Source organism: Colletotrichum gloeosporioides, assembly GCF_011800055.1.
Source record: "Colletotrichum gloeosporioides strain Lc1 chromosome Unknown consensus_89, whole genome shotgun sequence".
NCBI lineage: Eukaryota > Fungi > Ascomycota > Sordariomycetes > Glomerellales > Glomerellaceae > Colletotrichum > Colletotrichum gloeosporioides.
Genome location: NW_025544734.1, coordinates 196112 through 222612, shown reverse-complemented (window position 1 = coordinate 222612; position 26501 = coordinate 196112). Strand labels below are relative to the sequence as shown.

The 26501-nt window shown below is 51.1% G+C and overlaps 10 protein-coding genes and 1 pseudogene across 11 annotated transcripts; 7 read left to right on the top strand and 4 right to left on the bottom strand.

The window, feature by feature from the left end:
- Nucleotides 1-830: 830 nt before the first annotated feature.
- GCG54_00010656 (PHO85 cyclin-6) lies at nucleotides 831-2318 on the top strand (the record flags this gene model as incomplete). Its single annotated transcript, XM_045410575.1, has 2 exons — nucleotides 831-2087; nucleotides 2142-2318. The coding sequence occupies 2 exons, from the start codon at nucleotides 831-833 to the stop codon at nucleotides 2316-2318; spliced, it is 1434 nt and encodes a 477-aa protein (XP_045258143.1).
- A 2732-nt stretch (nucleotides 2319-5050) lies between these two features.
- GCG54_00010655 (uncharacterized protein) lies at nucleotides 5051-5584 on the top strand (the record flags this gene model as incomplete). The annotated part of the gene is made up of 1 exon (XM_045410574.1): nucleotides 5051-5584. The coding sequence occupies one exon, from the start codon at nucleotides 5051-5053 to the stop codon at nucleotides 5582-5584; it is 534 nt and encodes a 177-aa protein (XP_045258142.1).
- A 470-nt stretch (nucleotides 5585-6054) lies between these two features.
- On the bottom strand, nucleotides 6055-7349 carry GCG54_00010654 (uncharacterized protein; the record flags this gene model as incomplete). The annotated part of the gene is made up of 3 exons (XM_045410573.1): nucleotides 6055-7126; nucleotides 7186-7237; nucleotides 7337-7349. The coding sequence occupies 3 exons, from the start codon at nucleotides 7347-7349 to the stop codon at nucleotides 6055-6057; spliced, it is 1137 nt and encodes a 378-aa protein (XP_045258141.1).
- A 1898-nt stretch (nucleotides 7350-9247) lies between these two features.
- On the top strand, nucleotides 9248-11492 carry GCG54_00010653 (uncharacterized protein; the record flags this gene model as incomplete). The annotated part of the gene is made up of 2 exons (XM_045410572.1): nucleotides 9248-10479; nucleotides 10529-11492. The coding sequence occupies 2 exons, from the start codon at nucleotides 9248-9250 to the stop codon at nucleotides 11490-11492; spliced, it is 2196 nt and encodes a 731-aa protein (XP_045258140.1).
- A 283-nt stretch (nucleotides 11493-11775) lies between these two features.
- Nucleotides 11776-12403, bottom strand: GCG54_00010652 (uncharacterized protein; the record flags this gene model as incomplete). The annotated part of the gene is made up of 3 exons (XM_045410571.1): nucleotides 11776-11996; nucleotides 12086-12180; nucleotides 12231-12403. The coding sequence occupies 3 exons, from the start codon at nucleotides 12401-12403 to the stop codon at nucleotides 11776-11778; spliced, it is 489 nt and encodes a 162-aa protein (XP_045258139.1).
- Nucleotides 12404-13276: 873 nt separating this feature from the next.
- GCG54_00010651 (putative transporter C3H1.06c) lies at nucleotides 13277-15126 on the bottom strand (the record flags this gene model as incomplete). Its single annotated transcript, XM_045410570.1, has 3 exons — nucleotides 13277-13808; nucleotides 13860-14209; nucleotides 14263-15126. 3 exons carry the CDS (start codon nucleotides 15124-15126, stop codon nucleotides 13277-13279), a joined length of 1746 nt encoding a protein of 581 aa, XP_045258138.1.
- A 739-nt stretch (nucleotides 15127-15865) lies between these two features.
- Nucleotides 15866-18111, top strand: GCG54_00010650 (Cytochrome P450 monooxygenase aclL; the record flags this gene model as incomplete). The annotated part of the gene is made up of 6 exons (XM_045410569.1): nucleotides 15866-16185; nucleotides 16237-16556; nucleotides 17095-17153; nucleotides 17208-17331; nucleotides 17480-17875; nucleotides 17936-18111. 6 exons carry the CDS (start codon nucleotides 15866-15868, stop codon nucleotides 18109-18111), a joined length of 1395 nt encoding a protein of 464 aa, XP_045258137.1.
- A 39-nt stretch (nucleotides 18112-18150) lies between these two features.
- On the top strand, nucleotides 18151-19044 carry GCG54_00010649 (Isotrichodermin C-15 hydroxylase; the record flags this gene model as incomplete). Its single annotated transcript, XM_045410568.1, is given in 3 exon segments — nucleotides 18151-18270; nucleotides 18285-18811; nucleotides 18885-19044. The coding sequence occupies 3 exon segments, from the start codon at nucleotides 18151-18153 to the stop codon at nucleotides 19042-19044; spliced, it is 807 nt and encodes a 268-aa protein (XP_045258136.1).
- A 322-nt stretch (nucleotides 19045-19366) lies between these two features.
- On the top strand, nucleotides 19367-20553 carry GCG54_00010648 (Oxidoreductase vrtI; the record flags this gene model as incomplete). Its single annotated transcript, XM_045410567.1, has 3 exons — nucleotides 19367-19656; nucleotides 19726-19792; nucleotides 19846-20553. The coding sequence occupies 3 exons, from the start codon at nucleotides 19367-19369 to the stop codon at nucleotides 20551-20553; spliced, it is 1065 nt and encodes a 354-aa protein (XP_045258135.1).
- A 196-nt stretch (nucleotides 20554-20749) lies between these two features.
- GCG54_00010647 (Cytochrome P450 monooxygenase aclL) lies at nucleotides 20750-22690 on the bottom strand (the record flags this gene model as incomplete). Its single annotated transcript, XM_045410566.1, has 8 exons — nucleotides 20750-20909; nucleotides 20983-21158; nucleotides 21205-21481; nucleotides 21611-21721; nucleotides 21785-21965; nucleotides 22035-22427; nucleotides 22490-22573; nucleotides 22624-22690. 8 exons carry the CDS (start codon nucleotides 22688-22690, stop codon nucleotides 20750-20752), a joined length of 1449 nt encoding a protein of 482 aa, XP_045258134.1.
- A 638-nt stretch (nucleotides 22691-23328) lies between these two features.
- GCG54_00010646 lies at nucleotides 23329-26102 on the top strand (annotated as a pseudogene). Its single transcript has 6 exons — nucleotides 23329-23395; nucleotides 23453-23886; nucleotides 23938-24302; nucleotides 24905-25277; nucleotides 25362-25635; nucleotides 25691-26102. Coding segments are annotated over exons 1-6 (1925 nt in total).
- Nucleotides 26103-26501: the final 399 nt, after the last annotated feature.

The window sequence follows — 26501 nt, the reverse complement described above, 5'->3', positions numbered from 1 at the left end:
TTGGTCCAATAATTCCCCTCCATCACCAACATAGCACCGAGACACGCCGCTGGAATATCGCGTCGAATCTCTTGCCTCGCCCCGTTACATCTATTCATACCATCTAGAATTATCGCCTGTCGACGGGCCCTCTCTCCCCTCGTTGGACGACTTAGGTGAGTGCTTTTGCATTGTTCGCCCGCGCCGCGCTTTCTTCATGTCCGTCACCTTCCCTGCCACTGCAATCGCACGTGGTTTTTTCCCTTATCGCCCTCTCCTTTTCACATACCCAAATGTGACGTCGATCGTACCTGCGCAAGAGAATGTGTCCTGCTGGTTGGGTGGTAGTCGAAGCTCCATCATGTTCGTCGGGCAACGAGGAAGAGCATCGTCTGCTCGACAGCTTCTTCGGCTGCCTGACGACCGTTGCTGCTCGCCTAACTTCCAGGTGGGCGCGCAGCGGCCCTGGTCAATGTCCCGCCAGTCCTGCCCGACCAATCTGCGCCATGGCAGATAAGCCGTCGCTCGGGGACGATGACCCTTGCCTCACGGGTTCGTCATCGTACGAGTGCGACCATCGAATCAGCCTCGATTACTCGGTCGCGGCCGGCATTCGTCGTGACTGCCGGAGCCTTGGGCATCGTCACGCAACCGTCAACTCCTTCCAATCCAAATACCCAACCCACCATTGTCATCATGTCTTCCTTTCGCTCGCTCTCGCCGACACCTGCTCCTCCTTTTCTTCGTAATAACATTGTGGGCATGCAGTCTTGCTAACAGGAGTTTCACCGCAGTTGCCGCTTCCAACACCCTTAATCGTAATTCAGTCCGTTCTGGAATAATACGATGCTATGGCTGCTGTGATCGGTGACTTCGTATCCGATCCCTCCCACTTCCATAACATGATCGCCGCCTCTGGCATTCAGCACCAACACTCGCACGATTCACACTACCGATCTGCCAGTCGTTCAAGAGACGCTACCCAAAGACGCCCTTCTGCGAGCCCTAGATACACAAACACTCCTCCCCCGCGTCAAAGACGCCCCGACTGGGATTCTGCCGAACCCCCGGAGAAGCACGCGCCGCCCAGTGCCGGAGCATCTCGCTTCCCCTCGCCCCCCTCGTCCTCCTCGCCTACTCGAGCGAGGCCTCAGCATGCCGAGAGCCCCGCATGCATGGCCACCGAATCTCACGATACCAGCCATGTGGCTGCTGTAGCTGCACCTGAGAGCTCTACTCCGGCCGTGCGCCAAGACCAACAGCAGCCCTCTCCTGCCTCCGACGGCGACATCATTGCCGCTCCCTCGTACCCCATGTCCGATACCTCTTCTCCCCGCCAGCAGCCTCAGGGCCAGACCACGATTCATGTGCGCGACTTGGCGCACATTCAGAGCCTTGCCAAGGCAGATATGGTTACGGGCAATGGGCCTGGGATATTGAACGATCCTCCCCTCCAGCAGATGAAGTACGAGATCAGTGCCATGCCCATTGGCGATATTATCGAAATGGTGGCCGCTCTCCTTACGAAAATCACCACAACCAACGATTTGCAACACGATGCCATGCAGCGAAACGTGGCGCATCAACAGCAAGCCAGCCAGAACAACGAGTCAGGCAACGGCACTCCGATGAGCCCTCTCAGCACCTCGGTCCTTGCTTTCCATGGCAAGAATATCCCCGCCATCACCATTCTCAGCTATCTCTCCCGCATTCACAAGTACTGCCCCACCACGTACGAAGTCTTTTTGAGTTTATTAGTATACTTTGACCGTATGACGGAACGAGTCAACGCGATGGTGGTCAAGCATGAGGAGGCCCGAAGGCAGCCAACTTCTCAGTCAACGTCGCGTCCGCAATCTGCAGACGTAGACATGCGAGACAGTGACGAGACGGACTCGGATCTCGCCGATGACGAAGACGTGAACGAGAAGACGGCGACTCCTACCGACGGAGGTATCGTTCCGCAGCCCACGCCCCCGGGAGCCTCCGGGCCGGCGACATACTTTGTTGTTGACAGCTTTAATATCCACCGGCTAATTATTGCGGGCGTAACTTGTGCGAGCAAGTTCTTTTCGGACGTATTCTACACTAACTCTAGATACGCAAAGGTATGTTAACGTCAAGTGTCGACGCAATGTGACCACATCTCTAACAGCTTATAGGTCGGTGGACTTCCTCTGGCCGAGCTCAATCATCTTGAGCTGCAGTTTCTATTGTTGAACGACTTCCGACTTGCGGTCCCCGTTGAAGACCTGGAGGCGTATGCAACCATGTTGGTAGAGTTTTACGCACGGGAAGTGGTAGCACAGCGATCACGACCTGCTGGTGGCGATTCTTAGAGCACCTGCTGCAATTTGACGAGATTGATACCCTGATATACACCATGATTTTGGGAAGACACGGTCTGCCGGATACATCCACATAAAAAGATCGTTTCCGAGTAGCATCGGGTAGAGTACGCTGGCTCTTGCCACTCGTGGAATACCACTAGCAGGGGTGTGAGAGGCTTTGCAGGGCCCGGAGCGTTGGGGTCTTGGGAGGGCATTCGTCGACGCACAACTTCCCCTGACCCGGAGTTTGATACGCTATCGAGCGGACATTGGAAATCCAAGGGGTGATGTGCGGCATATTTGTGTTATGGATTGATACCCGGATAGAAGTGTCGGGTTCGCGGGGACTTTACACCGGGCACGAAGACCTGATTTGAAGGGGCGACCCTTCCCGGGAAGCTTGTTTTGTGCGAGCGGACGGCAATGAGGAGGGACAAGCGCTGGCTGGCTGGTATTTGGTGGTTGGAAATGGGTACTCTCCGTGCTAGACTTTTACGTGCATACTTGGGCCGAGGCGTCTGGTGTTCCAAGACTGACATAGATGGCGAGCATAATGATATGTCCTGAGTGTTTGCAACTCGTTGACTGTGCTGTGAGTGCCTTGTGATGTAGACGAAGTAGACATTGGTAGTCCTGATTGGGACGCTGCCTCTGGAGGGGTTAAGTTTGCAGTCTGCCTTTATCCGAGATGCCGCAAGATAATGCGGTGTTGTAGGCTTGATTGCCTCGGGGTGGGTTAAGAATGCAGTGAAAAAGGCCTGCACAAATGTGCCGAGAGAGTTTCCTGCATTCCTGGCCACGGCGGCCGCACTTCATCAACTACCCAGTTATTTGCGTCGTACACTTTCTATCAGTCTGTCTTTCTGCTAAACTAAGTAGCCCGCCTTTGAGGCGATTTCGACCACCTATGGGTCAGCATAAGGGGGCTCACTATTATCTCACAAACTTTAGGTATAGATAAAATTCATCGCATTTTCTAGACCTACTGAGTGTGCAAGCATTTTGTCGAGTTTTGTAAATCACCTAGGCGATACTGCGGCACTACAGCCAAGACATCAAGCCGGAAACGGGTGAAAGGCTGGGAGACGTACGAGTGTGAGCGTGGACATCAATTTTCCCAGGAGAGCCAAACTCCGGCCAAGAAACAGGCAGAAGTTGTAGGCAACCCGTGATAAGAGCAATGAAGCAACCAACTTGGACATGTCGACACATATTACAAACGCAATGACTAATTAGTATGCAGACGTGATGAAAACATGCAGAATCTCAGCTGCAGATCTCCAACTCTCTTCAGAAATGGAATTGATAGAACGGGTGGTTCCGAAGACTTGTCTCATGGAATCGACGCCTGCGCATCCAATGTGAGACCATCGCACCGAGCCGCAGTTTATCCCATGGGGAGGTCGATCCCAACACTCTCTGAGACAAGGCACTTTTGACTCCCGAGAATGGCAGACCACTCATATGCGTTCTACCGTAGTCATACCATGAGGGCTTCCATTTAAGAAACAAACTGGTTACCGTTCTACCCTCACCGGGTTTCATGTTACCAGGGACTTTGACCGAAGATAGCATAGGCATCAGGATCATTCTAGTCGATATCCTGGTCATAAGCCAAGAGATAATAGATCGACTTCGTGTGCCTTGTTACGTCTGTTTGAAGACTGAGATAGAAAGCGAGACACTACAGGACGCCGCCAAGCAAGTTAGATGGAAAAGCCTACTCCATGGGGCTATTGATTCAATATTCACGTTTGGATCCATCATTATGGTTTTTATTGAAGGTTTGAAACTCCCGCTGTTCTTTCTTGCGAGTATGAGGGCTTTGGGAAAGCATTCCAGATTCAGTCAATTGTCACTGGCCGTGATCACAGAAATTCAGGTCACATGACAGAAATCCTGCAAGAAGTCGTAAAGAAGCGTTGCAAATACTTGCACTACAGGGTGCCTTTCAACCGTTGCTCGTCCTAAGCAGCCATGTCCATATCTAGGTAATTAGTGTTTTTAGTAGTAATGTAGTTCTGAGGTTTACATCCAATCCGTCTTCCTTTCTAAGTTTTCCTTCGCAATTTGCCGCCTGGAGGCGCACCTTTTACATCCAACTAAATGATCTGTCTCTCGCAACGCTTGGCTGGAGACTAATACGCCGCCACAGTTGACATCTATTCGACCGATCGGTACATTAACTTCGAGGTCCTGATACACCTTCAATATCAGCTTATCTTAGAGAGTGTGATTATTTAAGTGCAACACATTTACAACAAGTTTCTATCAAATCTAGCAAGTTCCCAGCGTTCCTTACCATGTCTGCAGCAAGGCACAGTGCTTGCCGATTAAGAGATACCCTGCTTGAAGTAATGCGTGTAGGAGTCATATCCACGACTTCTGTTTACCCATTCCGGATGGGCCTTTGAGGCAACAACAGAATTGCTTACGAACGTACATATGAGAAAGTGAGGCATGATTCGACGCCTCGGGCGACAAGCAAAATCGCCAAGCGGTCGAAAGCAGCCTGTGCTGAGCATGTCAGCTTATTATAGACTCGATCAAGTTGTCTGGAGATGATGATAGAGTTTCCGAGTCTCTGTAAGACGATAGACGACCATCACTCCAAACTCAACTATAAATTCGGCAGGTCTCTTGCCCTTCTCCTCCTGAATCTTCTCCCTTCCAACTCAGATACACTCGAACAAATCACTTCACTACCAATCAAACACTCAAACAGCACATTCTCATTCAAAATGCTCTTCACCAACATCGCCACCGCCGCCCTTGCCGTCCTCGCTGTCCTGGCGCCCTCTGCTCTCACAGCACCCGCCCCTGAGGCCGTCGGAGTCGAGGTCCCAGTGGCCGAAGTCGCCGCTCGAGCTCCCGAAGACATCATGGCACGAGAGATCGATGAACTTCCCACCCGGGAAGTCGAAGAGGTCAAAGCCAGAGACTTGGAGGACCTCGAAGCCCGCCAGGCCGGCACCGTTACTCTGCAGCTCTTTGCCACCAACACGTGCAACTCGGGCTCCGGCGGGCCCCATCGAACTTACAACCGTAACCAATGTGTTGCGCTTGCTGCCCACACTCGTGGAATCAAAGTTATCCGCGGCCCTTGCTTCAGTGAGCCATCTTGTCGAGGAGGTCTGCGGATCCATGCTGACAACTGCGAAACAGTTCATACTTACGAGGACGGGACTTGTGGCAAGAACCCGAGGACCTTTAAGGGTTGGTTCTGTCTCAACACTCAGACGCAGCCTCGGTGGTCTTTCAAGGTGGTGTGTTAGATGGAATCATGGGAATGTCTGGTCACACCTAAGGGGAGAATCCTTCCTGGAAGTGACCGACGTATGGATGGTTTCCTTTGTCCAAGGTTGTTGAGTCTCTCAGCTGAGTATCCACCGTTCATTTCCCGCAAACAACTCAACTTAGGTGGCCATCGCGCATTCATTCCACGTAGTAGAAAATCCAACACACTCATTCCGTCACATTTATGGAGAACCATGCTTGTAATCTGCCTTGAATTACGATGGCCCTACAGGCCCGATGAGATCTATGGACAACGCATCTGAAGAGCAGGCCACGGAGCCTGCCAACAAGCTAGTTCTGCGCGGCAAGCGAATCCATGAGGAACGGCCGTTAGTTCCATCCCAAAGGCCTCTTGGCCTCAATACCCCGTGCGCTGCATTCCACCAAGAGCGTCATGTCCCAGTTGCCTTTCCAAACCCCCTTAGCCAGATTGGGTGACGTACTAGCCCTAGATGTTGGGGCAGTCGATGTTGGACTGGTCGATGCCGAAGTAGTAGAGGCCCTGCTCATGGTTTCCGTAATGAATCCACTTGTATTCCTGGCGGTAGTGCACATCACGGAGATGAAATCTGGTTTCATCTTCTCTGGATCGCACGAGACCACATCTATTACAGGGAAACCGCTTCTGGCCGCTGCTGGTGTAGAACGGAGCTCCAGGAGGCCTGTATGACATTCGAGAGAGAGGATAGGTCACGCCGGGAGGGGCTCCGGCCGGAGGTCCAGGGATGGGGAGCGGCTCTGGAATTCTGGGCCGATCGATGCCGTTGCTGCCCACGTGGCAGCCGCGAGTGCCGATGCGGTTCCGGCGGCGGCGACTGTATATGGGATGTCCCTGGTAAGTGACAGCGACAGGACCGTTCGCGGGGGCGGCGTTGACGGGGTCGGTATTGACAGGACCGGCGTTGGATGGGGCAACGTTGACTGGGGTGATGTTGACAGGGCTGGTGTTGGCAGGACGAGTGTTGACGGGGGCGGCGTTGAGAGGAGCGGCATTGAGAGAAGCGGCGTCGACGAGCGCAGTGTCGGTAGAGATGGCATTCATGCTGGAAGACGCGGTGTCGGTACGTGCAGTGTCCATGTTGGCCATCGGAACGTTGTGGATGGGAGCGTTGATAGAAGCAGCGTTGGGGAAGCCCGTCGAATGAAAGTAACCAGAATTGCCCATTGGGATGGTGCCAGCACGAAAGCCGTTGGCAAAAGGGTCAAATACTCCAGGCTGGCCAGTGGTGTTGTTATCGGCGATGTAGTTGGGAACGATGGGGAAACGAACGGGCGTTGGGATCGATCCGGTTGGCTGGTAGCCAGAAGAATCCGAGAGCATCTCTGGGTCGAGTAGGTCATCACGCAACTGGTAGACAGCTCGATCGACCTCGTCGATGATGTTGTCACCGGCGGTGTTGCTTTCTTGGTCCTGATCGGCGATGGGAGAAGGCAAGGGAGCCGAGTTGGACACGGCATGACCCTGGTCGACCGCATCGTCGCTTTGGACAAGAGGACCCTCCGGATACGCCAACTCGGACCTGCAAGGAAGTCAGTCCAGGTATCGAGGAAGGCATATGTGTAAGCGACAAGGGCTCACGGGACGTACTGCATGGTGCCCTCCATGCTTCTTCGGTCTTGGAAGTGGGAGTCTACTTTCACAATTAGCACCAGCTACATTCTCGAGGTAGATGAAGTCATGGGTCGCGGAGTTCCACGTCAGTTTTAATGAGGATTCATGAAGCACTTACTGCTGTCGTCCATGTTTGCTTTGCCTTGCTCCGAAGTAGCCAGGGAGTCTGAGGTTGTGGTGTCGATAGCAAAGAACAGCAAAGCTGACGATGGTGAGAGGGAGAAAGATCTAGAGGCAGAAAGGGTTTTCAGGAATTCTGAAATTGTTTCGTTTGTGCCCTTGATTATGTCGTCGAGGGCAGGCTTCTGAGGTGTAGTGCGGCTGGTGAGCAGACTGCGGCTTTGCTGCTGCCCATTAGCAGCGCGCCATGGTATGTCCGCTGGAAGAAAGCTTTATTCAAGTCTTTGATGAGTATTCCTTCAGTGAGACCGCTGTTTCTAGCGCGTAACTGAACCAATCTTGTTTTCACGAGGCCATAAATGAATACTTTTGCAGGACGCATATGTTTATCCTACGTCAAAGCTTGGAAGAAACCAGGCATTTCCACCGTCCTCGTGAATTGAATCGATGATGTGAAACAATGAAGCAGCCCATTTCTTCTCCTAGTCCAAGGACTTATATCATCTATGCGTACTGACATTGAGGCAATTATCAATCTCTGTGCGGTTGCCTGAGGACTTACTCCTTGAGTCATCCGTGTCATTGGAAGCCTTGATGGATGACATGAGATCTTGATCAAATGTTTTTGTCAAATGTTTTTGACAGCAACAAGCCACTTACAGAAGCTTCCGGACCGGGCCGGAGGCAGGCCGGAGTGGCAGTGGGTCTTTGCCGAGACACGGAGCGAATGGCCGGTCTCTCGGATCCTGCAGAACAATCGGAGGCGTCCTTGTGCCCCACCATCCTAAACGGGCAAGACATGAGCTAATTGCCTAGTAATGGGCGGTCTAGTCTTGGAAGACGGGCCCCTCGGCTTCCAGAATGCGGGTGTCTCTCCACATAAGATTTTACGTACAGGCAACCAACATGCAAGGTTGGAAGGCTCGTGATGGTGAAACATGTGCTGATGTGAAGGCAAGTCGGATAAAACCGGTCAGCTGCGGCCAAGCAGGCTTAGCAGGGACCAATGAGCCAAGTAGCAGCCAAGATGACAAGCTAACCCCGGCTTCGGCACGTTCTAGCCGCACCTTACCACCGAATCTTGTCCAAATGACGTCAGTTTCCAGTGCCAGCTGGATGGTGCTTGCGACGCTTTGTTGATCGCGAGCTTGGGCTCTTTTTTCTGAGGTGCTCTCAGTTTGTCGCGGGCTTTTTCTTCTTTTCTCTCCCGCAGTTGGCTGGCTGCTAGCCGGCCTGTGATAACCTTAGACCCCCCCTCCCCTCACCTCTGCTCCCAGCCCCTCACCTATTATCTCTCTTTAACCCCCCCTGGTTGCCTCCCCAGCCAACACGCGCCTCTTCTTTTAGGTAGATGCAATCTCTGCAGTCTTTTCCCATCTTACCTTACCGTCCTACAACCACGTCACTGTTGACATTGGATACCTTACTCCAAAGACGAATCACCCTTACAGCCAGCCAAACGCCCGCCATTGAATCACTCTCTTCTAGGTTTTGTCTGTCGCACAATTAAGCCACAGCTCCCCTCATCTTATCAGCCAGCTCCCTGAAAGCGGAAAACACGGGCCAGATGCCAAGCTTTCTGGTCCACTGAAGACATCATTGGCACGCGGCATTCCCAGCCCAGCAAGGTTACCACCCCCAGAACCGATCTGCGGTCTTGGCAACGGCCACGACAGCGCTGCACTGCAGGGTCTCTACAGGATCTCCCGCCGCTATCTATTTTTTCCCTTCGACCATCGGCTTTTTCTTCAGATCTCGCCAGTCTAGCCAACCGCCAGGGTCCTCTTCAAGCCATCTGTTTTGGCGCCCGATCTTGAGAGACAACACGCATCAGCCACGACGCCTGCTTTGACCTCGGAAATCAAACAAGCTTATTTCCGCCCCCATCGCCTCTCGCTGTCAGCGGAAAATGTCGGCCGCGGAAGAGCAAAGGCCCAACGGGCATCCACACTCTGACGGCCCGTCTGATGGGCCTGGCATCTCTAATGCGACCGCACCTCTTGACCAGAGCAGTGAGCCTCGCGTGTCGGCTCAGGCTCCTGAGCAACAGCCGAACGGTCATGCTCCCAACGGCTATGCGCCGAATGGCTCAGCTACCGACAGCCCGACGACGAACGGCCATCTACCGAACGGCACGTCGGATGCGACAGACGCCAACGGCCATGCGGCAAACGGTACCGCATTGGACGGCACATCTCTGGAAGCAGCCGGACCGTCTGCAATAGCTACTGAGGGCAATGACCCGTCAGCAAACGGTGGGCCCTCAACTCAAGGGGACGGGTTGCCGCGACGGAAGGAGGGGGCTCTCGAGGACAGAATCGAGAGTAAGCAGAATCCCAATGCTGACGGGCACAAGACCCCCGACGAGAAGCCGCATCATCGCTCCAGCAACCTTAAGGAGCTCTATGCCGAAAGCAAAGAGAAGGTCAAGGACAAGACCCAACCTTCTGGCGGCTTCGACAAGACCCCCCTCCCAGATGCGCCTCCCGGGTACACGGTGCGATTCATCTTCCACAAAGCCTCGAACCTGCCGGCTGCAGACCTGGGCACCAGATCGTCGGACCCCTACATCCACGTCACACTCAAGGCAGCTGTCCCAAAGCGACACAAAGAGGACCCAGACCTGACGCATCGCACAAAGACGGAGAGAACTACGACCGAGCCCGTGTGGAACGACGAGTGGGTTGTCGCTAACATTCCTTCCGATGGCTTCATCATCAAGTGTCGGCTCTACGATGAAGACTACCCCGACCACGATGACCGTCTCGGCAATGTCACTGTCCGCGTGCCGTATGTGGGATTGGACTGGCAGGGCTACCCGCAACCTGGCCAGGAGTTCATCGCGAAGAAGCGCATGGGTAGCAAGCGCGCGTACTTCTTCAAGGCCATCACCAGCCACTTTGACCCTAACGTAGACATGTCGCCGAGGCTATGGATTAGTATGGAAGTCTTGGGGAAGTCGAATCCCCCTCACGCGCAGATGTACACCGTGGGCCCCACGACCTACTTCAAGCACTTCAGCCCCATGATCGGACGCCTCACCGGTGTCAAGGTCAATAGGGACGAGGATGAAGACGCTCGGTCTGACCAACTCTTCGACGAGGACGAAAACAAGAGCAAGAAGAAGACGACCAAATACGAGTAGGTTTCTCCAAAGTGCCGTTACGGGATGTGTTTTCTAACTCTTTAGCTTCCAATCGAATGAGATGCAGCTCTCAGGCCCAGTGCCACCTGAACTCTACCACCGTTACGTTGAGTTCAGGCCCATGATCGGCCTCATGTTCGCAAAGAGTGGTCTGCGGGGCAAGATCCTCAACAAGGCCTTACACAAGCAACACAACCGTGTCTACAACTTCGACAGCTCGACCGAGTACGGCGTCTTCAAAGCACGATCCGAGGAGGCAGCCCTCCAGTTCCTCAAGATGGTCCACTTCGACGAAGGAGGCCGCATCTTCACATACGTTTTGACGCTTGACGGCATGTTCCGCTTCACGGAAACCGGAAAGGAATTCAGCATCGACATGCTTAGCAAGCACACCATGCACAGCGACGTCGAAACCTACATCGCCTGCTCAGGCGAGTTCTTCGTCCGCCGGCTCGAAAAGCCGGATGCCTCGGAGGACCCCGACCCTAAAGAGAAGACGCACCCCTCAGAAGAGCTGCCCGGCGGCCCTCCGAATGGCCACCCCCCGCACAACCCCGCTCACTACCAGCTCACCATCGACAACGACTCCGGCACCTACCGACCCGACAAGTCCATCCTCCCGAAGCTCAAGGAGTTCCTCGAGGCCAACTTTCCCGGCATGGGCATCGTCGTCATGCATTGCGAAGACGAGAAGCTGCAGAAGATGAAGAAGGAGCAGGTCGAGATCAAGAAGAAGGAGGGCAAGATGGTGAACATGGTGCTCAACCGCAGCCCCAGCTCCAGCTCTCTCAGCTCGGGCGAGAGCGAGCTAGAGGCAATGGAGGGCGCGGGGGAGCATGGGCACAAGAGCACCACGCAAAAGGCTCTGGACGCTATCGAAGACCCCAAGAGTATAAAGAAGCTTTTCGGGCACGGGCACGAAGGAGGCGAGAGTTCTGCTGCGCCTCCTCCTCCTGTGGCGGCGGCACCTCCCACCCAGACGCAACCGGCCGTGGCAGCGGCAAAATAATAAGAGAGGATAGATTGGATCTGGAGACTTCGGACCATATGCTGTTACGGCCTACTTTTGATACCTTTTTGATTTTCGTTGTTTTTGGAAATCTGGCGTTGATTGGATATTTACCTTCACCCTCTTTAATGCTAGTACTCGGATCAGACGCAGGCAAGTCTGCTGGATCGACTATAATTGATTTGCTCAACCTATCATTAACAAGGAAATTCCAACGTGAAGAGAATGTGTCCCTAAACCTAATACTTCCATCTCATCGACTTAACGGAACAGCTCCCGCAGCTCAAGTCCGTCGCTGCCTGCCCCTCCATGGCCACCCACCACCGCTCCCACCCGGACGCGGGAAGTCCGAAGCCATGTTGGTCTCCTTCTGTCGATCACCAAAGTAGGTGTTCGCGGGAAACTTGTTCTGGCTGACGCAGTTGGGGTTACACTTGTCAAGGGGCCCGGATTTGCCACGAGTGAGGTCGAGCACGTAGGTATCGTCCTTGCAGTCCGGAAGGACTTTGTCACGCCATCCATGTCAGCTTTTCCACCGCCAAATTCAAGATTCTCTCCCTCAAATAGAGCACAGAGGAACTGAAGAAGCTCACCTTTGAGATCGTTGAAGGGGATGGTGTTCAGGTAGCAGTCCTTGAACTGGGTCGAATAGGCCGTGTACAGGCCGTTGTAATTCCAGTACCAGTTCCTATCTGCATTAGAAAGAAGGCCATGATGGGTGTCAAGTGATAGACACACTTGTTGGTGTTGTCGGCGGCGCAGCCCATCATGATGAGGGCGCCCGCGGGACCGGTCTTGACTACCTCGGAGTTGGTGTCTGGGCAGCAGTATGTCTTGACATTTGCCGTGGCCGTGCAGTTGAGAGAGGCAAGAGCGCCAGGCACCACAGAAATAACCAGAATGTACTTCATGTTGGGGACGGATTGGTCGCAAGAAGATCTGTGATTGCTATTGTTGTGTTTGGTGTGTTGTTCAGAGGGTTTCAGTCCTATTTAGGTGTAAACAGCGCCACTTATATAGGTATTCACATCTCGTCACTCGGTCTCCCTCACTGCCGTAATCGAGTATTTCCATCGTTTTCACATATCTTCACTACAACCTCTAAGGCGTCCAAACAACCAATAGAAAGTCCGCTCGTAAACCAACGTGGGCGTTCTCGAACTGCCGAATTGTGGAGATTTAGCCTATTAAGCTCAACCAAATCGAGCGCAACACACATCCGTCTTGGAAAATGCGGAGGTGTTATTCATGTAATAGGAAATCACAACACGAATTTGGAAGATTTATAAATTGGCACATGCCAAGACGGTTGCAGCAAAAGTGGCCGGATATTTTGACACCGACCATCTGCCGTCGCTTGACAGCCAATCATCGACTGTTGAATGGTGCCTTTTTGACGTCTCGTGATCGGAGAGGGGATGTTCAGGAGGAGTCTGTCAGTTATATGAACTGATTCAAACAAATTGAACCCCGGCTATTTCTGTCTGATGTCTGAGTGAATAAGGGGCTGCGTGGTGTCCCAGGTGCCCAAAGCTCATAGGTCCGGACCATGGGAAACTCTGTCAATACATTGTCCACAAACCAGAGGGCAGGCTGATTACATGAACAACTAGTACAGGTATCAACGAAAGAGGGGCGCAGTATCTAAGAGGGAGATTATTGGTAATGACATGAGCTGATCATGCCAGCAGGTAAGGTTCTGTTGGCGAGTCAACTATCCCTCTGTTAAACGTGAGGCGGAAGATGCCTTCATATCTAAACAATCGATGCATTGCGCATCCGACCTACTGTCTCTGCTCCGATTGTGTATCTCGACGTTCTTCATCACCCATCAATGTAACGTTTGGGATAAACCAGCATCCTCCAAGGCAAATGACCATCAGCGGTACAAGCATGGCGAAGACCATGTGGACGCCCTTCATCTTGGCATCCAAAATTGCCTGTTCCCAATCATGACAGTCGACGTCTCCACGCTGCCATGTTCCACCAGTTACACTTGATCGAACTGCCTCAGGCAGGTCTGCCGGTAGAGCTGAGTTCATTACGGAGTATTGAACTGCCGTGGAAAGAGCCATTCCGACCACGGATCCAAGCATCCGCATAAGATTTCTCGTAGAAGTCGCAACAGCGCGATCCTCGGGCTTTGAGAGGGCCTGGAGGGCTACCAAGGCTGGCTGGTGGACGAAACCGATTCCGGTTCCTTCAATCAGAAGAACCGTTACGTAGACACTGATAGAAGTCGTGCGTGAAAAGACGAGTTTCAAACCCGATCCCAGAGTCCATAAACCCATGCCGATGAATAAAATTGGTGCGTATCTGCACGCCTGTTGTTAAAGCTGTGGATTGTTTTCGATTTAAAGCTCATACCTCGCAGATTTACTCATAATTGGACCTGATGCCACCCCAGCAGCGCTGTGAATCAGCAGAAGAGGTAGGGTTAGAGACGCACTCCTCAACGGGCTGTACCCGCGGACTTCTTGAAAATAGATGGGGAGGAAATAAAGGTTTACCTGCCAGACGCAGTCGTACAAAGCGCTCTGAACGTACATGACTGCAGTCGACCTCTGGCCAAATAGACGGAGCGGGATTAACGGTATTTTGGCCACTGACTTCTCAATGACGGCGAATATGACGAAGAAGAAGCCACCCAAAACGAGCATTGTGATCACATGCTCGCTGTGCCATGGCCAAATACTCCCTCCTGAGTTGAGAGGGATCTACAACTTATTAGCAGATATTGGCGAATCAAGATGACGCGGAAAGCAATTACCAAGAGGAGAAGCACTCCTGCCATTGCGGCACCCAGACCGTACCAATCGATCTTGGCCAACTTCTCGCGCCAACTCCCAGTGACGGGTTTCAGCGGAAGGCAAAACCAGACGGTTGTCGCACACGCAGCGGCGAGGATAGGGGGAACCCAAAATATCCATCTCCATGCCTCGACACCGCCCGTATTGCCCTTGCGCAACATGCTAGCTGCAATGAAAGGACCAGTACTGGCGCCGAGACCTATTGATGCGCTCAGCATGCCCTGATACTTTCCACGGTCCTTCAAGCTCACTAGATCGCTGACTGTGATCTGAACCAGCGAGCTTATCCCCCCGCCGCCGACACCGCTCAGCGCTCGGCAGACATAAAGCCATAACGGAGTGCGAGCAAAGCCGCAAAGGAGATCGCCGCCGACGAGAAAGCCGATGCACACGAGTAATACCGGTTTGCGACCAAAAATGTCAGAGAGGCGTCCGTACAGAGACTGGAAGGCGGTCTGTCCCATGAGGTAAGCTGTTCCTGCCCATGTGATGCTATTTCCTGCACCGAGAGATCGTGCAATAACTGGGAGTGCCGTCGCGACGGAGTTGATGTCAAGTGTTTGAATGAAGTAGATGGCTGCCAGGCAGAGATAAGCGGACATCAGCCGACCAAAGGGAAGTCTCGAGGATTGATCGACGATGTCAGTCTTGGTTGATTGCTGCGCAGGCTCATTCGATTCTGCTGGAGGCAGAGTAATGGAACCGAGCTCGATGTTACCCTCAGACATGATACGGCTCTCCAAGACTGGTGTTCCTGATATGATAACTCTGCCTTGAGTATCTGGGGACGCTCTTGGCGTCTCATACTGACTTGACGTATCCATTTTCACAGTGGCGCAAGAAGACCCCAGCACGACGTTCTTGTCGCGGCAAACTTGACGTTGGTGATGCGGTAAGCAGGTTGCGGGGAAATATCACGCCAATCCCTTGCGTCTCAATTACCTCGGAAATATCTGGGCGGACAATCCTACTTCCGGTATTCAAGACCTGGGCGTAATCATGAGATTGAGCCAATCGCACGTTTGATGTGAATACATCGCGCAACACTTCCTCCTGCATTGGAGCATTAGGCCCACCACGAAATGAGCTTGAGTGAAGTCAAAGAAGCTTTGGGAACCTGGAAGCCTCAAGAAATTTCTGGAATCTCATGGGACTTTTCAAAGTTGCTATCGACATAGCTGTCAAATCGAAAACTGAGCTCGAGAGCAATGAAGGTGACGACTCAATGCATGCCCGCCACGTGTGCCACGTGGGATAGATATCGTCCTTATCAGATGGGATGAGGCCATCTGATGATGATCTGCGTGCCGTGCATGCGGTTTTCCAGATTGTCTGTCTATGAGGTGCAAGGTTGTCCCGGCTGATGGGCTATAATGATTGGAGCGGCCTTTTGCCTAATCGGGCTCACTTCGTCAAAGTCCCATCTTCTGGAGGCCCCCTACGTACTTCCCTTCTTCTGCCCACGTTCCCGAAGAATAGAATTAAGTTCCTGTCAAACTTTTAAACTTTACCATTGAAGTTATCTCGCGCTGCACTGATTGCTGGGATGCGACTCGGACAGTCATGGCAACCTCCGATGAAAAGGTAGCAAAATCGTCATCGGTTGTCCCACGCAACGTCCGGACCACGATCAATTACTACAAGGACCCTGGAGATGGGACTGAGCATGCACCTAGCATCGCGGGGAAGAGAAGCACCTTTGTCCATCCATCCATCGACTTTGAGACTGTCGTGACCGACATCACTGGAAGCGAAGACAAATACACGCTCGACAGCCATGGCTTCCAACTGCATCGCCATATCAGCCAAGAGAAAGAATTTATCGACGACCAGAGAATCAAGGATCTGTATTATCCAGAAGTAGAGAAACTGCTCTTTGAAGTGTAAGCGTTCTGTCATCGCATTCTTACGGGACGTGTGCTGATACCTTTTAGTACTGGAGCGAGCCGTATTTGCATCTTTGACCACACAATCCGAAGACCGAATCCCACAGCTGCTAGCTCGGACGACGAAAGACGGCCCGTCAAGCGCGCCCATATCGACCAATCTGAATGGGCGTCGGAGAACCAGGTCAGACGACACTTGGGAGAAGACGGCCCGAGACTTTTGAAGTCCCGATTCCAACTCATCAATGTTTGGAGGCCGATTAGAACCATCTACAAGGACCCTCTTGCGGTTTGCGACTCTCACTCGGTGCCAGACGAAGACATTGTTCCGGTCAAGTTGATTTATCCTGATTGGGTGGGAGAACCGTGTACGATTTTGCCGAACAAGGCGCATAGGTGGTACTACAAAAGTCAACAGACGCCAGAGGAGGTCATGTTCATCAAGTGCTACGACTGGAAGACGGATGGGCGGGCGAGAAGGGTTCCACATGCAGCATTTACAGATCCCGAAATGGAGGATCGAGAGCCGAGACATAGCATTGAAGTAAGAGCGCTGGTTTTTCACGAAGGAGATGTTATTCGGGAATGAACTAGCTCATTGATACCAATACAATACCAATTTGCTCTTGATTGGCGCGCGCATCAACAGTGTTGCCAGTGCACTGCCGGTATCGAAACTCCGAATGACCGGCGCTCCGGCGTTGAGGTGGAGCCGGACTCGGACTAATGCCTGTTTTGGATAAACTCCGCTGGGGCTTCTGCCCATTCTCAACCACGGACCGTGATTCTAGAAGATATTGCGAGACCGGTCCATGTTTCTCTGGGTCATTGCATTCAGGTGCCTCGATGATTGTAGACTCCTAAGATACGACGAGTTTCACATCATGGCTGTTACGAGAAACATAGTACCTTTCGGGTACAATATCGAGACCATCCATGTCGTGTGGGTCGCTGCTCTGATATGTGTAAGTTACCATCCGTTCTCAACGTCACATTTGACGACTCTAAACAAATGACAGACTGTGTTATACGCGACGTATCATGTGATTTACAATGTGCTTCTTCACCCGCTGGCTGCCTTTCCCGGCCCTTTCTGGGCAAGGGCATCTTTAGTGCGTCCGAGACAAACGAGAGGGCTTCTGTGTGAACTAACACGAAGGTCAAGCTTTGGCGAATCCGTCATTCCATGAGTGGTCATTTTCACCTAGCAATCCAGAAGCAGCATGAACGTTTGGGTAACTACCTGCACACTGAAATAATAAACTGTAAGAACGCTACTGATGATTTACAGGTCCTGTGGTCAGAATTTCTCCAAACGAGCTGTCCTTTGCTTCGGTGCAGTCATGGAAAGATATCTATGGCCACGCAGTAGGAGGAAAGCAGACCATGACGAAGAGCGAATTCTATGATATGTACGGATCTGGTTTTGAATCTCTTTGTGTCGGTAGTGAGAGGGACCCGAAAAGGCACTCGCAAATGAAGAAGAACTTGTCGGCGTCCTTTTCAACAAAAGCACTCGCGCAGCAAGAGAGCATAGTTCATAGCGTTGTCGATGGATTTATTGCTCGACTAGGGTCGAATGGGACATCTGAAAAGGGTTTAGACATGACTAAGTGGTTTGAGATGGTTGCGTTCGATATTCTTGGAGAAATGGCGTTCGGAGAGAGCTTCCACTGCATAGAGACGGGTAATGACTGGACTTCGTTCGCCGCAGTTCATTCCATTGTCTGCTGACACAGTCATTTAGGGAAGTCTCATTTCTGGTCTGATATGATTGTGGAACATCTGTTCTTCGTCACAGTTCTCGACAACCTTCGCCGATACCCCATTTTGGACGCTCTTGGGAGAAGACTGCTTCCTCGTCTGACCGTATCCGTTCGGGATCGTCACTCAGGCTACAGCCGTACCAAGGTTGAAAGGTAGAGTAACCACACTCTTTCATCTCGACGCTAGACTCACTCAATGGTTTCAAGGCGGCTTCAAAGTGAATCTGGGAGGCACGACTTTTTGACAAATGTATCGGAGAAGGTAAAGAGTGGAGAAGTATCTCAAGAGGAGATGACGGCACACGCGTCAACGTTGGTGTGAGTCTTCAGGGTTTCCAACTTCATGAGCACATTCAGGCTGACAACGGTCGAAGTATTGCTGGAGGGGAGACGGTCGCGACATTCCTAGCGGCAGTAACATTCTTCCTCCTCAAAAACCCTGCGACGTACCTCAAACTCCAGCACGAGATTCGCAGTAACTACAGCTCGCTGAACGAGATCACTGCCATGTCCGCCCAGCAGTTGCCATACTTACAGGCGGTAATTTCGGAGGGCCTCCGAATGTACCCGCCTGGGTCGCAAGGATTTCCTCGGACTTGTCCTGGCTCAACTATCGACGGCCATTGGGTTCCAAAAGGAGTGAGTTTCATACAGTCAAATCTTCTGCCAGCTTCGCTAACTTCATACAATCAAAAGACCGAAGTGTACACAAGTGCATGGACAGTGACACACGACGAGCATAATTTCCACAGGCCATATGACTTCTTGCCGGAGAGGTGGATTGGCACTAATCGTGTAGACAACCTCGAAGCCAGCCAGCCGTTCTCACTAGGACCCCGCGGGTGTTTGGGGAAGAAGTAAGTGACATCCATCAAAGCCAGGATCACGTTCGCCGATGACAGCAGTTGACTAAATTCTGCGGCAATCTAGCTTTGCGTTTGTTGAGATTAATCTCATTTTGGCAAAAATGCATTACGCATACAATTTGCACCTGATTAATGAAGATCTGGACTGGCTGAAGCAAAGTCACATGCATGTGATGTGGTGGAAGCCATCCCTGAACATAAGGTTCGAGCGGGTCACCAGATAATGTTTTCTCATCATGAATCTCACATTGCACCTCACTACATAGCCAATTGAAATGTTCGGAATACTGTCAATGGGATGATTAGGGTGCGATTGTGGCCGGATTCGCAGTGCTGACAGTGTGATTCCGGTGCTTCCTAAAATGGCAAGATACCGAAACCCGCACTGGTCAACGCGATTGGTACACACCACTGATGAACATGGCACCCTTGAGCTTGGGCAACCTACATATCACCTGGCCGTGTTTCGAAAGCCTTTTCTGTTCGTAAAGAAGCTGCAGCAATACTTTGTTTGAGTCATTGCAATCTTGAAAGTCTATCGCCAGCATGTCTGCACAGATTCCACTCACCGAAAAGGTCGCTAAGGAGGATGCAGACCTGAGAGTTGTATCTCTCCAAAAGCTCATGGATGGAGATGCATCCGTCAAGGAAGACCTCTTGAAAGCATGCACAGACCTTGGCTTCTTTTACCTCGACTGTCGCAATGTTGCTTCAGGCAGGATCATGAAGGAAGTTCAAGACATGTACACGCTTGCGACGAGCTTCTACGATCTTCCCCAAGAAGAAAAGTCGAGATGGCTTGTCGACAGAGATCACGATGAGCACTTGGTTATGGGGTACGATTAACCTTCGACCACCTAAACATATCACATAATCGACTAACCCACCCTTTTTGTTTTCTCTAGATACAAGCCTGCCGGTCATGGAAATGGACCAGTGGAGGGGAAGAAGGATGGCTTTGAAGGTTTGATGGTGAGCTGCACTACGCTTTTAGTACATCGCCTTCAGAGGTTGACCATACGTAGCTGTTCGAGCATCCTATTTCTAAGATTGACGATCCCTCATCCTTCCCTGGACCGGAGGTGATTGCCAATGAGCTTGACCCACTGAAGCAAGCTATGTCGAGCTTCCGCGAGATGAGCATTCTTTTACTCACTCGAATCTCCGAAGCCTTGGGACTGAAAGACAATCTGGCGTACCAGCAGTACCACCGGAAGAATGCTGTCTGCCCTACAGCCCTCGGCCTGCTCAAGTACACGCTTGCTGAGGTGGAGAACGACAAGGTGGGGCAGATTGCGCACTCCGATGCTGGCAGTCTTTCGATTGTCTTCACCGAAGTTGCGGGATTGCAGGTTTTGAAGCCCAATGAGGAGACCTGGTATTACATTGCACCTAAGCCCGGTCACGCGGTGGTCAATGTCGGAGACGCGCTGCGCTTCATCTCCGGAGGCGTGCTGGAGTCAAGCTTACATCGCATCATTCCTCACAAAGATGAGATGGGACGACACAAGTACTCCATCGTTTATCTTTTGCGGCCTGAAATGGATGCTGAATTCGTTGACGCTGAAGGCATTGTTTGGAAGGGCCTGGACTGGACAAACAAGAAACATGCTGTCTTCCGTGCTTCAGCGGAAGAGCAGGCCAAAGGGACATATCTTACTGGAAGAGATGGATACGTGGGTCACTGGGACCCCGAGAAGGATGCCGAGAGTCAGACGATTACTGTCCGATGAGTGGCTGGCGGTTACGAGAACTTAAGGAGCTTTCGCCGAGACCAGGAATTATCATACTATTTTGTAGCGACTCGCATCTTTCGTTAAGAAAGGAATTACTGGCTAGACCAAGGCGTCGTTTATCTGGATATGATTGATTCTGAAAAAATATTCATCTACACATTCAAACTTGCAAAGTGTTTTCAAGCCCTATGCCTCAATGAGCAACAGGTTGAACAATGACCTTCATGGTTGGCTTTTGCCAAAGAGTGTGCATCTGCGACGACGCATGCCAGTCCATGCTGGGATCCACCAACTCCAGATCGTACTTGAAATGCATTTTGGCGAGTACAGTACGAAGCTCCATCCATCCAAGACTTTGGTTGTAAAGGAAATGTCAGCTAATGAGCTTGGAGTAGCGAAAATGAAATCACGTTTCAAAGCTCTTACCTTTTCCCTAGACAGTTCCTGGTTCCAAGTGAAAAGGGCTGGCTTGCTTCGAGGATATCCTCTTTATTTGAGTTCATCCATCTCTCGGGTTTGAAGGCCCAGGGCTCATGAAAATGCTCCGGTGACATTGATGCAGCGAAAGGATTAGTTGACACAACAGTCTGCGAGGGCAAACACTATCAGAAATGCTTCATCACTATTATTGAATGAGATCTTACGTACGCCTGCAGGAATGAAGTGCCCGTCAACTGTGTCTCCCCCTTGAGGAACAACTCGAGGAAGGGGGAACGGGAGTGGAGGGTACATCCGCATTCCCTCTAGTATGACGGCGTTCAATAATTTTAGCCCCGTGGTTGAAGCGTCGTTAATCTCCTCGTAAGATCTGAATGAATCGCGGATTTCCTGGCGGAGTTGCTCAAGGATGCTGGAGTTGTGATGAAGGTAGTAAGTGATGCACGACAATGCCGTCGCAGCTGTCTCACTTCCCGCGATTCTGCCCCTTTATCAGTGGTTTTGTGTCGAATAACAGAAAAAGAAAAAAAAAACTAAAAAAAAAAAAAAAAAAAAAAAANAAAAAAAAAAAAAAAAAAAAAAAAAAAAAAAAAAAAAAAAAAAAAAAAAAACTTACACAAAGTCCGACGAGTGCGCTGCAATCTGAACGTCGGAAAGATTGTCTGTCTGCCGATATTCCAAGATCTTTGTGAGGAAGTCTTTTCGGTCACTTTGCTGGTTGATTCGCCTGTGCTCACAACGCAATTAGACCACTGATTAGTTCTTGCCATGTGATTTGTGCGCAACATACTTTTGAACCAGTTCCATAGTGTAAGCCTCGTGTTTCCGCGTGTCCTCGATTAGCTTTGTCAAAAGACTCGGAAACATCTTCTGAAAGACTGCTCCAACTGAAGGAAATCTTTTGAAGCAGTCGGCCATTGCTCCCATTCTGAGACTTTTAACCACAATGGAGACCCATGGATGTTCCTCCCCTACAATGAGGGGCGAGAAATGTTATTATTTGCATGAGATAAAGTGACCAAAATACGAGGCTAACAAACCTGAAGAGACTCCGCCGAAAGATTGACCGAAAGCGAGGCTACCGATGATGTCGAATGTTGTCAGGTTGAACCACATGACGATATCAATACCGCCAGGCTTGCCTCCCTCCTCTCCAATTCGGTCGATGAAGTGGTCTATCACTTGGCTAATGAGGTGCTCTTGCTCCCGAAGTGAACGATCCGAAAAGGCGTCCCGGAGATATCGACGCATCTGCGCATGTTCGTCGGGATCTCGGACACTGACGATCGAGTGTGCTTCGGCAGCGAAGTTTCCACCATCATAGAACTCGCTCTTGATGAACGGGCTGTGACCTTTCCTTTTGTCATAGATGTCTTTCCAGGACTGGGCTGTGTTGAATGACAACTCATTGGGCGCAACTCTCACGACAGGGCCTGGTTAGTGTCGTATCATCAGCCACTGTCAGTTTGCAATACACCATACAGAGAAAGCATACCGTATTTCTGATGCAGCTTCAGCATTTCATAGGGCTGCCGTCCCCCTAGAAATCTACGACAGTGAGAGAACTTCACAACAAATACTGTCAGCTGGGCATCTTCCCAAATACGCCGATGGAGATCCCCCACTTACGTTGCTGAACTTTGCTGTGAAGGGTCCTGGAAATCGAGCCAAAGGATGCCGCTGAATGCCCCTCCATTTTAGCAGAGTGAAAGTAGTGCATATCTGGTGATGTAGGGTAAGTAAAGATGGTTACCACTAAGGCGTCTCTCATGATTAACACCTACAATGGCAAACGCCCACAACAACGTTGTGGGCACTGCATAATTCAAAACCTCCATCATTAGCTGGGTTGGGTCGTTAACGAAACTCTTCAAAGTTTACACGATGCTCCCAAGGCCATAGCACCCTGAAGCAAGCTGGCATGACAAGTAAGGCAGTGTTTAAGGTTCACCGCAAAGTAATACCGACTTTTCAATTGGCTGCTCCAGAGTTTGCGTGTCGGACCAGACGACCTCTAGAGCTCGGAGATCTGGCAAACAGATCCTGGTAAGGATACCAGAGGAACGAATGTCCTTTGTCCCAAAACGGCAATACTCCGTGTCCCCGGCGCTTAGTGCAGATGTTTGGCTCCGGCACCAACCGCCGATCAGTGCGGGTTTGCTGACACGGCGAACAGACTCGGAAGCAGAACTGCCACGGGTAGACGCCGGTCGCGGAAAACAATGAGCATGAAGTACAAACCGTCAGTCAATAAGTCTCTGTCGGTGCCCGCAGCGTGAGGGATTAGCTGGGATACCGAGACAAGCAGAAGCCCCTGTCTATACTTACTCCACAATGGCTACCTTATCAATCAAAGAGGAGGACATCCCACTGCAAAGCGGCAGAAAGGCCGTTATCACAGGTAAGCAATCAAAGATCGTCGTCTGAGCTTGCAGCTTTCCTGACTTGTTGGCTGAAGGAGGATCTTCCGGGATCGGGTTGGCCACAGCCAAAGTCTTGGCGGCCAAGGGTGCCGATGTTGTTATCCTTGATTTATCAGAGCCTGAGGAGACGTTGCCGTCGTCGATACGTTTCCGCAAGTGCGATATCAGCCAGTGGTCTGATCTGCGCGATGCGTTTGCTGATGTCGGCGTTGTTCACATCGCTGTTGCAAATGCTGGGCAGAGTGAGGATGGTACATACCTCACCGATTCTTTCGACGCCCAGGGCAACTTGCTCGAGCCGAACTACAATGTTATTGACGTAAACCTCCGTGGAACTTTGAACTTTGTCAAGCTGGCACTGCATAACATGAGATCCAATCAGACGAAAGGGAGCATCGTTGTGACGTCGAGTGCAACTGCATACTCGGCTGAGCAATCATTGCCGGTGTACAGTGGCACAAAAGCAGCGGTGAGAATAATGCTCTCTGAGGCTTTGGAGTAATCTCACTGATGAATGTAGTTGGTCAATTTCATGCGCGCCATGCGCTCTACGCTTCGAGATAGCGGGATTACTATCAACACGGTTGCACCTGCCGCAACAATCACCAAGCTACTCCCAGCGGATTTGGCCGCACCAATCATAGCTGCTGGCCTTCCGGTCAGTTCAGCCCATTTTGTGGGAGTTGCAGTTGCGTATTCGGCACTTGCAACGGAGTCAAAGAAGGTACAGGGATACGGGCAAGATACTGCTTCATGGGAGAGATCGGCCGGTCGTTGGAACGGGAGAACAATCCTCACTTTGGGAGAGAGATACACAGAGTTGGAAGGGCCCATATCTGACTGTCAGGCGTCATGGTTTGGCGAGGAGAACCTGCAAGAGACCAGGTCACAGCAAGCTGCGACAGACTTCAGACCAAAGCTTTAGTATAGTCCAGACCAGTGAGCTTTGAGATCATTTCAAAAAATGTCTTCCGCGAATAACGATTAAGTTTGCATATTGTTCGAAAACACGGCATTGTAAGATTTTCAGTCGTATGGGAGATGCAGGTTTCCCTTTTTCTTTGTTGATTTGATTTACTGTTCTTCAGTTCTTCCGTTACATTGTCGGTGAAGTCAAAAGGCTGCAGACCGCCTTTTGACTTACTGGGATCGACAATCTGCGAACTCATTCTCCTTATTTTCCCCTCATTCTAATTATTGTTCTGCTATTCTTGTGGCCGTTGGCCATTGTCATGACACTCTGATGGTCTCCATGCTTGACGCGGCGATTATCCTTTTTGGGAGGCTCCGAGTTTGACATTGCCGGAGCATTCCCCAATCAGATGAGTGATGGGCCAGGGGTTCCCGAGCAGTCGGGTCCAGAGGTTGAAATTCGTCTCAAGTAAAACCTTGAGTAGAATCAAACTTAAATCACCACCAGTCAAAGAACTTCACTGATGCTGAACCTGATCTTGGCTACGTCACGAGGAAGGAGTTATCTTTGACAGCGGGAACGGTCTGCTGTATCAAACATCGTCCCAATGTTCTCCCTCCATGCGCTCGCTTCCCTCATCTTCCCTCTTACAACGTCATCTCCGAAGTTACAATGGAACTCGGACGAAAGGATTAGCAGAGAGTACAGTCCGACCAATTCAACTTCAGTATCTCGATTTTCCGCCAAGATTCATCGACTAGAGCCCCAGATCTCTGCCGAAGTAAATGGTTTCTTTTTAGAGCACTGGCCTTTCGAGAACGACAAAGCCCGCAAGAAGTTCATCGCTGCAGGCTTCTCCCGAGTAACCTGCTTCTACTATCCTGTTGCCCTTGACAATAGAATAGGCTTTGCTTGCAGGCTGTTGACCTTGCTATTCTTGATCGATGGTAAGTATCACTGCCTGATGTGGGATACTCGATCTTTTTCGTGTATCCATCAAAAGTGGATGGTGACAAGCTAACCCATACAAGATTTGCTTGAGGACATGTCACTGGAAGATGGGTCGGCGTATAACGAACGGCTGATCCTCTTGTCAAGAGGCGACACGCAACCAGACCGCAAGGTGCCCGTGGAGTGGATCACATACGACCTGTGGAACGACATGCGATCCTGCGACAAGGCTCTAGCAGAAGAGATCTTGGAACCAGTCTTTACTTTCATGCGGGCTCAGACAGACAAATCTCGTCTGTCCATCCAGGAGCTGGGGGAGTATCTCAGGTACCGGGAAAGAGACGTGGGCAAAGCGTTGGTCATCCCCACTCAAGACCTCTTCTCTCTACCTGCGGCTAACAGATTGAAGGCTGTTGTCCGCATTGATGCGTTTCAGTATGAAGCTGGATCTCACTGCAGAAGAGCTCAATACGGTTCATGACATCGAGATGAACTGCTCCAAGCACATTTCTGTTGTTAACGACATCTACAGCTGGGAGAAGGAACTGAAGGCATCTCAGACAGGTCACCAAGAAGGCTCGGCTCTTTGCTCTTCTGTGTCGGTCCTATCCTTCGAGACCAGCTTGGACTACAAAGCATCTAAGAGGGTATTGTGGACCATGTGCCGTGAGTGGGAGCTAGTTCATGAAGAGCTCGTGGAAAGAAGACGGAGTCTGCAGCCCTGCAGCAAGGATTTGCAGTCATTCATGAAGGGTTTGGAATACCAGATGAGTGGTAATGAGGCATGGAGCGAGACGACTCCGAGATACCATTCTGTTTGATGCAACGTTAGCATGGTTTTGAGATAGAAGCATTTCATAGCGATTTCATAGTATGCACAGCATTTCGTCAAATTGAATCTTACTTTTAAGGGTTTTTGACTTCATCTATGAAAACTTGGGTTTCATCTTAGTCGCATGCATCGGCCATCCAAAATAAGGCAGTTCCCCTCATATCTCCTAGGATTAATTTGACGTTGGGTATTTACAAGTCAGCCTACCGTTTCTATACTTCCGATATTATGCATCACTCGTGATGACTCCTGTTATTGCGAGCAATTTTTCGTTCACAATTGTACCGCTGTACATTGGGCTTCACTTCACAAGCGGGGTTATTGAAGGCTGATGGAGCAGTCTATGAAGCATAACAGATTACCCGAAATATTTGACTTGCACACCTTA